Source organism: Pogona vitticeps, chromosome 1, assembly GCF_051106095.1.
Source record: "Pogona vitticeps strain Pit_001003342236 chromosome 1, PviZW2.1, whole genome shotgun sequence".
NCBI classification, from domain to species: domain Eukaryota; kingdom Metazoa; phylum Chordata; class Lepidosauria; order Squamata; family Agamidae; genus Pogona; species Pogona vitticeps.
In genome coordinates this window covers 69,770,366-69,783,830 of record NC_135783.1, presented here as the reverse complement: position 1 = coordinate 69,783,830, position 13,465 = coordinate 69,770,366, and the positions used below count along the sequence as shown (strand labels likewise).

General features: G+C 40.3%; 1 protein-coding gene across 3 annotated transcripts in view; it reads left to right on the top strand.

Annotated features, from left to right (window-relative positions):
- Nucleotides 1-13,465, top strand: part of TULP4 (TUB like protein 4) — a 150,090-nt gene that overhangs the window by 35,565 nt on the left and 101,060 nt on the right. For all 3 annotated transcript variants that reach the window (XM_020809543.3, XM_078383216.1, XM_078383217.1), the window contains exon 2: nucleotides 10,034-12,312. In XM_020809543.3, coding sequence (XP_020665202.3) covers nucleotides 12,061-12,312 — 252 coding nt within the window. In that variant the 5' untranslated portion in view covers nucleotides 10,034-12,060. The remainder of the gene's footprint in view (nucleotides 1-10,033; nucleotides 12,313-13,465) is intronic.

Genomic DNA, 13,465 nt, shown 5'->3' with positions numbered 1-13,465 from the left:
GTCTGGGAGCAGCAACAGAGAAGGCCCTCTCCCATGTCCTCACCAAGTACACCTATGAGGGTGGTGGGACTGAGAGAAAGGCCTCCCCTGATGACCTTAAAAGGCAGGCTCATAGAGAGAGATGTGGTCTTTTACTTAGATAGCTTGGACCCAAGCCGTTTAGGGCTTTATAGGCTAAGACCAGCACTTTCAATTGTGCCCGGAAATGGATTGGCAGCCAGTGAAGCTGCTGTTACACAATCTTTGTAACCAGCCCCAGTCAGCAGTCTGGCTGCTGCATTTTGGACCCTATGGAGTTTCTGAACACTTTCCAAAGCAGCCTCACGTAGAGAGCATTATAATAATCCAGTTGAGATGTAAGTAGGGCATGTGTCACCATGGGCAGATCAGCCCTCTCAATAAATGGGTGCAGCTGGTGCACCAGTTTTAACAGTGTAAAGGCACTTCTGGCCATGCTGAAACCTGGACATCCAGACTCAGGGATGGATCCAACAACACCCCCAAGCTGCACACCTGTGTTTTCAGTGGGAGTGTTACTCATCCATCAGGGTCTGCAACCCTATTCCTTGATTGGCTTTTTGATCAAGACCTCTGTGTTGTCAGGATTAAGTTTCAGTTTATTCATCCTCATACAGTCTGTTCCTGCCATCAAACAGTGCTTTGGAACCAAAATGGCTTATTTGCATTTAGATGGAAAGGAGAGATAAGAGTTGGGTGTCGTCCCCATACTGGTGACACTGAACCCCAAGACTCCAGACAGCCTTTCCCAGTGGTTTCATCTAGATGCTGTTTCATGTGTGCCCTCTCTCTCTCTTTCTCATACAGGGATTTATAGTTAGGAAGAGTAGGCTTGCATCTGCTAACTTCTTTCAAAAGTAAAGAGGAGTACATAAATGCCTAATTCCACATTGGATAATATTTTGCATATGAATTGATGTAATACACATAGTCCTGGTTATGTGTTCGTTATCCATTATACTTCGGTTCAAAATCACCTAATAACATCAGTTTTAGGGACATAAATCCAATTTATACTTAAATATTCAATACTGTTGAAACTGGGCCTTTCCTCTCCTGCTACAGCTCTCTGTGGTATTTATTTATTTATTTTATTTATTTTATATCCCGGCTATCTAGTCACTTAAGACCACTCTAGGCGGTACTGTGAATATTTTCATTTTTAAAAAATACTTTGTGTTTGTGTGCGTGTGTGCGTGTGTGCGTGTGCTCTCTCTCTCTCGCTCTGTCTCTGTCTCTCTCTCTCTCTCTCTCGTGGATCCTTCCCCCACCTCCAATTTTTTCTGCTGTCTTTTCCATCTCTGCTTTGAATTCATAGAGACACCTAGCACCTTTCCTACCCTTCAGAGGGGCTTTGTGGACTGATAAATCAGGGCTTGCATGATTTCCACATTGCTTGCTTTGCACAAATGAACTGAAATGCAATATCCCTTGGCAGATCTGCTGCTGATGTACATTATTGCTTAGAAGAGAGCTTGATTAGCAGCAATGATGCCAGGTGTAGGCTGCCAGCTGTGAAGTAGCTCGAGCAGAAATACTATGTGATGTTTCAGAAGGCACTTTTGTGGCTGAAAATGTATTTCTTCTATGAGTTGAAATACTTCTATTGTGGTTCTGGGAGCGTTGTGCCTTGCATGAGGCAGAATAAGCTTATTGTTATCGTGGTATTAATTATATTGTTACCACGGTATTAACTATAAAATGGCTTATCTGATTCAAAGGAATTATGTGACTGTATTAACTTTGCAAAGCTTTCTGAAGATCTGCCAGTAGCAGTCAGTATGGAGGCATGCACAGAGCTTTTAAGGACATGTTCTGTTCTGAAAAATCATTCATTTCCCCCATGTATGTATAATGAATAGCAATTCTAGCTTAGGCTTTCAGACTTTGCCATCAGCAGGAACGGGAGTCTCCCCTTTATGTGAGGTTCTTAAGAAGCCAAATGTGGCATGAGATACTTCCTCTGTGAGGTGAAGGACAAGATGGTGACCCCCTCCACATACTACCTGTAGAAACTGTCAAGGATCACTGGGGTCAGAGAGGCCCACAATAACCACTTAGCCACACTATCCTGTATTTCCTGGCATTGGTGAAGCCAGAAGGGACAAATCTACTGATGGCTGGGGAAATCTTCCTGCCTAGCAGCCTCCTAACACCTTAGTCTGATATGACTAAGTAGTGCTTCCAGGGAGTTCCCCAAAATACACAAAGGTAAGCACTTTGATTTTTACACAAACATTTCAAGGTAGAAGTGCAAATACACTCACGAAACATACAGACTCCCAGTAAATGATCAAGGTGAAGCCTGGCTTTAGGTACTACAAACCCTCAAAAGATCAAACAGCTGTATACATTTTTAATATACATTTAATTAAAGATGGTCAAAAAGTCAAAAATAAAAAACAACCCTAACTTGCAAAACAATTGTGGAGCAAACGATCAATTAAAAGCTTGAGTTAGAAGCAGTATAGAGCAAACACACACAGCAAAACCAACAAAGCTAGCTAATCTAAACTATTGCACAGTAGAATAACTTCAGCAATTTGCATCTAATAGGTACTAGATATTAAACCCTTGTGAATAGTTTGCTGATTTAAAAAAAATCAATTAAAAGCTTCACATTTTCCGGTATGTGTCATAAACTGATATAAATAACAATATATGCTGTTAATTCTGAAGGAGATTGCTGAAATATATCAGGCAATTTTAAACAAAGTGAAATGCTTGTTAAACCATTTGGTCTTTGTCTGTCTCTAACTAAAGTGGTGGCGCTGCGGGCTAAACCGCAGAAGCCTGTGCTGCAGGGTCAGAAGACCAAGCAGTCGTAAGATCGAATCCACGCGACGGAGTGAGCGCCCGTCGCTTGTCCCAGCTCCCGCCAACCTAGCGGTTCGAAAGCATGCAAATGCGAGTAGATAAATAGGGACCACCTCGGTGGGAAGGTAACAGCGTTCCGTGTCTAAGTCGCACTGGCCATGTGACCACGGAAGATTGTCTTCGGACAAAACACTGGCTCTATGGCTTGGAAACGGGGATGAGCACCGCCCCCTAGAGTCGAACACAACTGGACAAAAATTGTCAAGGGGAACCTTTACCTTTACCTTTACCTTTACCTTTAACTAAAGTGTAATAGCTTGAAATAGCTGGTCCTTGCTTACACTGATGAAGTTATGTTGAGGCAGGTAAACTAAGCTATTGGAAAATCAACTTCTTTTTCAGACCTGCCACCCCTAGCCACACACAAAAGTGGTTCTCAGTATTGTTGCTTTATTACACCAGAAGATTGCAGTTGGGACTCTGCATAGCAAATCTGCAGCCCCAGAACTTCCTCAGCTAACTCATCCGAGGCAAATATAGATTGGCTAACTGAAGCCAACAGAATCTGGCAGATCTGATTGGAGACAGGAAAAAGAATAGCTTTCTCCACAAGCACACTAACTTGGCTCCCTGTCTCCAGCCTTTGCTGAGGACTAGTCAATTGGAAAAAAGAAAGCCTATGCTATATTAAAGTGTTAATCTAAGAACCATGGGACTCTGTATTTTTACATCCTTGCCCTGTGCCAGTTCAAAGATTCTGCGGTCACTTTCTGCCTGTTGTTATGTGCAATCAAGACTCTTGGCAGAGTGTTGAATTTTGCCTAAAACCTTTCCCAAAGTAGAGTACCAGTAGACTGGCACTTACAGTCTCAATATGAGTAACTCACTCTGAGACACTGAGAAAAGAAAAAGATTCCATTTACTCACAGTTCTGAAGAGATCAATAACAGCAGAAAATATGAATCTCCCTCATCTCCCTAAAACAGTTACATGGGAAGAAGAAAATGTCTTTTGTGATAGTGGTGTTCTGACAAGGGTTGTGAGTTAGTGGAAGATGGTCTGTAAACATGATAGAAATCTTTGTTTATATACTTTTGATGGTTTAGGTTAGTCAAAACATTGTGGCATAGAACTTTGGCTTTCCCTTGGACAAGCTATGTCCTTGGGTAGATATCTGGTGGTATACGAACCAGCTGTGCCAGCTGAGCCATAAAGTTGCACCCATTTGGAGTAACTTCCTTATCACCATATTTGGACAGCACAATACATTATGAATGCCAATTTCCTGCTTTCTACATTTTCTAGATTCCCCATTTAAATTTCTTTAATTTTTTTGGGACATATAATTTCCCAAAAACCTATGATTGACACTCTGTTCTTTGGCTGAAAAGATTCCCAGAACATCTTACACAGTATCAATAATAACTAGATAAATCTGAGAGTTAACTGTTTTTGTCTGTTGCAATAAATATAACAAGGCGTCTTATAGCATCTCAATGATTAGCAATTGTTTTAGAATGCTTTTGTGGACTGTAGCTCACTTCATCACATGCATGAACTATAGCCCCAGGAGGCAGAGAGCTAGACAAATGCCAAAAAGAGGAGAATTTGCAGTATAATAGAAATGCAAAAGTTTCAGCAAGATAGTCTCTGCTCACAAGATGTACAAACTAAAGGACAGGACACAAGAGGAAGAAGAGTTGGGGAGGGAAGAAGGGAAGAAAAGCAAACTCAAGCATAATTTCTTAAAGTTGAAAAAGAATGTGAGGATGTGGGAACAGTTTAGCTGTTCAGTTGTATATCTGTTATCTTTTGTACAATGGACATGCTTTACACCTTCTCCTCATGAGGCAGTGGTTAAATTGCATTATTGTAGCCAAAATTTTGCTCACAACCCAGTTCAGTCCCAGGTAGCTAAGTTAAGTTCATGCAGCCTTCCATTCTTATGAGGTTGGTAAATTGAGTGCCCAGCTCACCGGGGGGGGGGGGGGGGCGGCGGCGGCGGCAATGTTTAGCCTGCATAGGTAAATTGTAAATAACCCTGTAGGCATCCTTCAGTCTTGAGAGACTATGGTAACATGCTCTGAATAGAGGTCTTGGAACAGCATCTAGTGTGGCTGAGAAGGCCCATTCGAGAGTGACAATCCCTTCCACACTGAAGACAAATACAGTCTGTCCACTGTCCAGCTCCCTGATTTTGCTTGTTTCGGGACTTCCTCTTTGCCTCAGCCTTCTGAACAAGTGCCTCTTCAAAATGGGAGAGGCCATGCTATACCGTCTGCCTCCAGGCTGAAAGCTCAGATGTCAAGGTTTCCCATCTGTTGAAGTCCATTCCTAAGGCCTTCAGATCCCACTTGCAGATGTCCTTGTATTGCAACTGTGGTCTCCCTCTGGGGCGATTTCCCTGCACTAATTCTCCATACAGGAGATCCATACTGAGCGTGTTCCCTGCATTAATTCTCTATACAGGAGATATTTTGGAATCCAACTGTAAATCACCCAGATAATGCTTTAAGCGCTATGGGACAGTATAGAAACAGCACATTTTGCTGCTTTTATTTATTTATTTATTTTATTTATTTTAATCTTTTTGTATGTGCCTTTGGGAGCAGATCTCAATTCAATGCAGGAATGTGTGGCTCATGCTGCATCATTTTACACTAAGTTGCCAAATGTTGGTGGTACTAAAAGTGCCATATTTTTCTTTAAAAACAAAAATGTTTAGGAGTGCACACCTTATTTTGATAGAGAGTTACAGTCCTGAGAGTCTTCTGGAAGTGCTGTTTTGCTTTAAAATAAGGAGTGTATTTTGTATATGCTTTCTTCTTCAAATGGATTGAAGAAGAATGGATTTTGATGGAGCAGCTACTGCAAATGGCAAGAGCAGCTCTGTGGAGTCAGGGACCACGTGATTCCCTTCTCCCCAAAGCTACCCACTCTGTTGCTTGTCTGTTACAAATCATGACCTAAATATATTGAATCTCAAGGATTTGAAATTGAACGTTGCAAAAGATAACACCTTCTGGAGGCCCATGTGTTGGCCTTTCCTTCACAGCAAGGGCATGCGTGTTCTTCCACATCGTTAGTAAAGAATGAGTGCAAAGAGATAGCTTAGGAACATCTTGTGCTTTCTCTCTGGCCAAGTGACTGACTTTGGCTAGTGAAAGAGATAAAGCAGAAGCCACTGCAGATACCTAAAAAATGGACGTGCAGAGTGTACGTACCCTCTTTGTCCCCTGTTCCATTTTCTTGTTCTTACAGGGATGAGCCCAAAGCTGTGGCTGCTGGAAATCAGTCATGAGACTGATAGCTGGTGACAAAAAGTGGCAGCATGGGGCTCCTCTGCACCTTGCCAGCCAGCTGTTGATAATTTGTAAGCCCGCCAGGGTCTTCTGTAGTAACACAGACGAGCTCTGTAACTCCTGGCAGCTTTTTGTTCACTGGAGGAATGCAAAAGCAGGAAACCTGTCTTGGTACTTTGCTGCCAAAAGGCACCCATTCTTTTGTGGAAGTTCATTTCCTATTTGGGTGTATATGTAATTCTGAGGTCTATTACTGCATATTTCCTTGACTGCTATTTCAAAAATCCCAGACCTTTAGCTTGCAAGCCAGGGTTCCTATACCAAGTCACCTTTCTTTGGAGAGAACACATGGCAACCTTTCAGAGGTGCTGCAGTCTGCGCCAGGAGTGGCAGTCTTATTAGACTGTTCTAGAGAGTCTTCATACAAGTACAGTGGACCCTCGACTTACAGACGGCTCGACTTACAGATTTTTCGAGTTACAGACTTCTCTGGCTGCAAAATTTAGATTCGACTTGCAGCCAGAGAATCGACTTACAGACCAGAAAAAAACCAAAATGGAATAAAAATAGAATAAAAACCACTGGTTATGGGATTAATTGGTTTTCAGTGCATTGTAGGTCAATGGAGATTCGACTTACAGACATTTCGACTTGCAGCCACCATTCCAATACGGATTAATTCCTTAAGTAGAGGGTCCACTGTAGTCTAAAAGCTACTGATTCCTGAATGTATGCAGATTTTGTGACTTTTTATATTACAAAACTTTAAATTGCCAGTTCAGGCTTCAGTTCTTTTCTAAGTGGGACAACATATCTCCTCTGACCCATATATACCCTTTGATGAATATACATGGGTGTGTGTGTGTGTACACACACACACACACACACACACACACACACACACACACACACACACAGAGAGAGAGAGAGAGAGAGAGAGAGAGAGAGAGAGAGAGAGAGAGAGAGCCACAGCCAGATACTTTACTAAGATCAGACAAGTTGTTTGGAATCCTTATGTTTTTCTCAGTGTCTCCAAGAGACTTTAAATACTTTTTATAATTTTGTCTTCTTAATAACAGCAACTTGATGTTCTTATATTGTAGTTAGGATATTGCCAGGATGATTACTCAAAGCTCAATAACTAAGTTTTAAAACTTGATCTCTACTCTTAAGGTCCATCTTAGGAAGCACCTTGGCATTGTAGCTGAACAATGTCAGACCAAAATTATTAGTTTGGATTTGTTCAAATGGAAAGAAATAGTTTACATAATGAATTTCTACCAGACTAATAGGCTTGCACCATCTCACCTATGAAAATGCAAGATGTTAATTTTGCCTGTTCATTTGTAGTGCTGATTAATCTCAATGTTATTTATACTTTCTCTGCTGTGTCCACTGATTTCAGAATTAGAAATGAAAGAAATCTTTCCACACTATTTTAGCAAATTCAAGATGGTCTGCATAATTTTTCTTGCGTGTGATGTGTGTGCATGAGTCAAGGTTGCTTAGTGGTATAGTGGTATAATTCATACACATAGTAAGCACTCTGCTACAACACAGTGTATCTGTCTGTGTATAGTCAAATACATAAGCATATGATTGGTGGGAGATTGCACATACCTCCAAAACCCAAGAGTTGCTATAACAATATATCCACAATGAGAAGCTGAGGTAGCGCGGGAGCAAAAGAAAAGGCAAACTTAGTGCTAATGCAGTTTTCTAAGCAGTGCAGTACAAAAGCAATTTGAGAGAGATCTAAGAAAATGTTTCAGTCAGTTTGCTAGTGGCATGGATGGCTACAACAGGAAGGAGAAGGGAAGAACATTCTACCACATTGTCAGGTGTGACTTTATTTTTAAGCCTTGAGCACATGGACATTTAAAAACTGCATAGACAATGAGTTTGTAAAATGTTTGTAACTAATACTGTATCATATTACCAAAACATTATATAAGAGGTATATTAAAATTCATAGGAAAAATGGGTAGCATATCCCTAATGAGACAACAACAAAGGGTATTGTTGTAGGAGTGAAATTATGCACAAGATGGTTGTTTTTCTAGTCCATTTTAGCAATGAATGGGAATATAAAAAGCGTAGACTATATATAATGAGAATATATAAACACTAGCAAGTAAGTGTGCAAGATTCTTTGAATGCTATGTAGTACAGATGCTCATCAACAGAAGCAATTCAGGCACAATGAAAGACAGTTTAATAGAATGGTACTGCATATGCGTATATCTCAGGATTGTTTAAGGACTGAGTATCATATCTGATATAGTAAGCACCTGCCAGTTAGCAGGGTTGTAGATGAAAGGAGTTTAAGTAAACAAAAAAGTCTGAACAGAGCAGATTTGAGCATCATGGGTTTCTTGCATTGTAAATCACCTAATTGTGTGTGAAATCCAATCCTGTAGCACTAGAAATCAGCTCATCTGTACTGCTCCAACCTTTCTTTCTCTCCCTTTCTTTAAAAAGGAGTCTCTTAACTGTGGAAGAAAAGAATATTTCCTCTTTCCATTTCTGCTGATGGAGGCAACTGTCCATCATTGAGAGAATATAATTGGATGCCACTGCGTGTTTCCTGTTCCAATTAAAATAGTATACGTTGCATCAGGGATATGTTCATAATTAATGTAGCAGCTGAATTTGTCTTCTTAGGAAGCCCTCATTCCATATCTGCAGAATCATAAATGTAATGAGATAAAATTGAGTCTGATTGGCCTTTAAGATTCTAATCATTTATACAAGTTCACACTTTGGTTTCCCACCCCCATGCCGAATATAGAAAACTTCTAGTTTTGCCATTTCCCTGGTTACTCTTGCCCCTTCCCTATTTCACAGTTATAAGCTATTTACATTTCTTTGAATATTTCAAGAATGAGATGCCACTGTAATAAAAAAAATGGAAGGTGCAAGCATGAGAAGATGTAATTGGTGAGTCGCTTATTTAGATTTCTGAAAATCAGCTGTTTGAACTCCAGCAAGGGCTTTTGTGTGTGTGTGTGGGGGGGGGAAGCAGTTGCTCAGAATCTCCCCCCCAACCAGGTGTCTCTATTATGAACCTTGTCTTCTTTCGTTCTTTGTTCCATAGTGAGCTTCATGTAGTTGTTCTTTCTTCTTTCAGCACTATTTATTTATTTATTTATTTATTTTATTTCTATCCCGCCTATCTGATCATATTAGACCACTCTAGGCGGCTTACAGTAAAAACAACAATGTAATTTTAAGACTTTACAGCAGAAACGTAAATAAAAAAAAATAAAGAACAGAATAAGAAAAAAAGAAAAAACAGAATAAGAAAAAAAGAAAAAAAATACTACAGTATCTACATTGAAATAGCGACCAAGAGAATGGAGCAGAGCATCTCCAGGCTATGGAAAGCCTGTGGGACTCTCTGTTCAATAATCCTGCTGAGTCGAGTGGTGCCGGAAGAGGCTTTGTTGTACCATGGACAACAACAGCAACTGTAGTGATAGTGGTTGCCAAAAGATGGTGACAAATTCAGTGGCAGCACGTCTCTGTTGGGTTCTAGAGAATGTAATATTCCTCTTTCTCAACTTCAAACATTTGCCCACCCTTATTTTAGAGACTAGTTGGAGTAATTGTGAGGATCAGTTATCCTTATGGTATCTATTCCCTTCCTCTCAATGTAAGCAATTTATGCTGAGATAAGTTCCATTGTGTCATTTTCTTGTTGAGTAAGTTTCATTACTTGCAAAACATCATTTTGCAATGGTTGAGATTCTTTAATGCTGTAAATGTAGAGTACGCTGAATATTCCTACAGGCCCAGTAAGCCTCTCAGTGCTATAGCACACACAATCATGCAATCCTGCTGTTTTGATATGTTTCTATATATAGTCTTATTTTGTTTTTGTTTTTATTTTACAGAATTGGAAGCATCCAAGGATTCCCAGCTTTGAATGACAGGTGCCATAAAAGACTACCATAGCTAAACTGTGAAGCCTGACTCAACCTAAATTGCAAAACTGAAGGAAAGAAAGTCTGTGCATAACAGATGTATGTGTGTGTCTCTCTCACTGTGTGTGTGTATATAATACACACAGAGAAAGATTATCATAGCCAGACAGACCAGCACTTCTCTGATTTAGGGATTGTGTGCAATTGATGGAAATTTACTCAAGCATCAGATGGAACAACCTGTCGGCATAAGGACCAAAAGCTCTTGGAATATCATCTGGTACTAATGGTCAGTTTTCCATACAGTTTGCAGTGTGAGAAAAGAATTTTAAGAATCAGCAGAACACCCTCTGCACAGCAAATGACACAAATACCTCTATGAAATGAGAGCATCTCTGAGTGGAGAGGAGATCAATATTGTCATCATCATAAGAGGAATAATGTTCAAGCCTTCCATACTTTTCAGTTCAATTTGAACGTGCTTGCTAAGTAAGTAGTGACAAGTAATTGGGTAGTGATGACTGGAAGAAAGCAAATTCTGGAGCAGTGGGACCGATCCAGGGTTTGAATTTGAGAAGCTCTTTTATCCCAGACTGAGCGTTGCAACTTTGTAATCTGCTACTTTTTCCTCTCTGCCCTGCTTTTGTTTTTGTCCTATTTCTTGACAATGTGGTACAAGTACTGATAAATATTTGCTCATAAAAATTCCTTGAGACATTTGGAACATTTTTAAAAAAAAGATGTTTTAACATCTGCAAATGTGTTGATTAGAATTATGACTCTGTGCTGTAGAAAAGCACCAAAAAGGACAGGGCATATTGGACAAGCAAAGGGACAACCCAGGAAACAATAAAAGGAAGTGGAAGTTGCATATATTGTGGGGCTCCTGTATCTCTTTTTAGTTGGCTGGGTTTTTTTCCCTTCTTGAACCCTGCAGGATCAACAAACAAAAATGCATTTGATGCACTTTTGGTTCTTACACTTTTTTTAAAAGAAGGAGATGAAAAGCTCATCCTAAAAGTCTCTTCTGGCAGGGAGAAAGGAGAAGGATATAAAACAGTTCAATATTTCGGCGGAAACTTCTTGGTTCATCTGAGGCAAAGGTGTCTGCTTTTAGGAGCTTAAAAGCTTCAGAGAGTTTTAACAAATGCCTGCTAAATGAGAAGGCGCTTTCCTTTTCATGCCTTTGTGTGGCAACAGGGCTTGAGGAAGGAGGCAGGACAGCGTGATAAAGTTGGATACCAGTGGAGTTGGTGCAGAAGGTATCAGATGCCAAGGAAATGGGACTACCTTTGGATTGCAAAAACCGTTGGGTTGAACAGTGAACAGCAGAGTTTGGAAAGGGCTTTTCCATCTGGTCTGGCGCGTTGTTAACTGCAAGGAAACTTTGGTTTGTGGTCTCACACAGTCTGTGTGCCTTCCCCCTCCCTCTTCTTTATGCAATCTGTTTCAGTGTTAGCAGCAGAAATTTTGTCTGTTGGGAAGATATGCCAGAGGGCAGCTTTGGGGAAAGATGAATGAATGTCCCATATATGTATGTATGAAAATCCAACTGGAGGAAATCTTTTTAAAGCCTTAAGTTACTTGAAACCTACACATCTGCAAACCTTTGTCTCTGGAATTGCGTAACGTTATACTGGAAATCTCAGGCTGTATGATGATCATATACAATTGAGCAACGCCTCTTCTGCAGTAGCTTTTTCTCCAAAGGATACGTGTACCCTCACTCTGAAGACTCCAAACCAAGATGAACCTGATTTGTTTCCATTTTTTAAGCATTATGTTTTCTTAGCCAACTGTCATTTTTATAGAGAAAATTTTCACTATGCATTTGGTGGATATTTATAAAAACTGATCTTCACCTCTCCCTCTACCTTCTTGTATTCTGATCTGTCTAAAGTTTTGAGCTTATCAATAAAACAAACAAAAAATCAACCTACTTTTTCTGCACTGGATATAGTACTCTCTTATGTCAGAAGGGAAAAATACAGCAAAGCATGTATGCAGCAGTGGAACATGGGCCCGTTCTCTGCAGCGATTCCAACATCCTCTGCCTCTCTTGGAAAGGCAGAGTTCCTAAAAGTGAAAAGGAGAAACCTGTATGCCGGAGGCGTTATTATGAAGAAGGCTGGCTGGCCACAGGCAATGGCAGAGGAGTAGTAGGCGTTACCTTCACCTCCAGCCACTGTAGAAGAGATAGGAATACACCACAGCGAATCAACTTTAATTTAAGGGGCCATAACAGTGAGGTGAGTAAACTGCAACTATTACATTTTCATTTAGAACAAAACATTGCAAAACAGAAGGAAAGTCATGCTCGCAATAGGCAGTTTTAGTTCATTGGATCAGAATGCTTCTCTCAAAAAATTAGATACTATAAAAATACTGTACCCTGAAAACACTGCTTTGGGAAGAGTGTTTTTTTTTTCTTTCCCCTTTTCACGTATAATCATAAACCATTAGCCGCAGTTTAGTGTCCTGTATGCAACTAAGAGTAGCTTTTGGCTTTCATACTCCCATATTCTCCCATGTGACTGGGAGGAAAACAGAAACTTCTGATTTCCCTTAAACATAGTTTGTTTTGTTCTCTAAAGTGACAAACTGTAATTAACATTACTTATCTTTATTTAAAATGATGAAATTTCAGGTCCTTATTTCTAAAGATTGCTTGTTCAAATCAATCATCAATCACGTTGTCTGCACCATAGTTCCTGGTGCAGACAATGTGGGAGGCTATGTTTAAAATTCTTCTCCTCAGCTGCGGGGCAGGAAGAATGAGCCTTAGGGTATATATGACCCCAAGGCTTTCTGTGGCTCTTTCCTGCTTGGGTTGGGTGCATAATGCTTTATGTCTTTTAGCCTGATTGTGAATATGGCCTTGCCTCCTGCTATGAGAGCTGTGATGATCCAGCATTTCTGTTTAATAATGACTTGCTAAAATAAACCTTGGCAGTCTTAGGTGGATTAGAGGAATAGGTTCATATGATAAATTGAAACTTAATCTAATTAGGGCTGTGCCTGCTTCTCCGTTGTGCTTCTGGGCTTCTGCAGCATTTAGTAGCATTTGATATCGCAATGCATGTGCCTTTCTGCATAGAGCCCAATAAGTGTAGGCCAAAGCAACACATTCTATACACTAACAACTTGCACTTTGTGTAGCTGTGACATCCACTGTGCAGATGAGATTGGAGTCTGAAGGTGTGTTGGGTGAATAAGATTAAATCAAGTCCCGTACTGTGTGCTTGATCATGCTACATAGAGCTATTGCATAAGAGGGTAGAGTGCAAAACTCCCGAATTCATGGGTAGTGGTGCGAAAATGTGGGTGTGACTCTAGGATGGTGGTTTGTTACTGAAGGTCAAGGGTAGAAAAGGTGCTGTTTTTTAAAAAAATAATAACTAG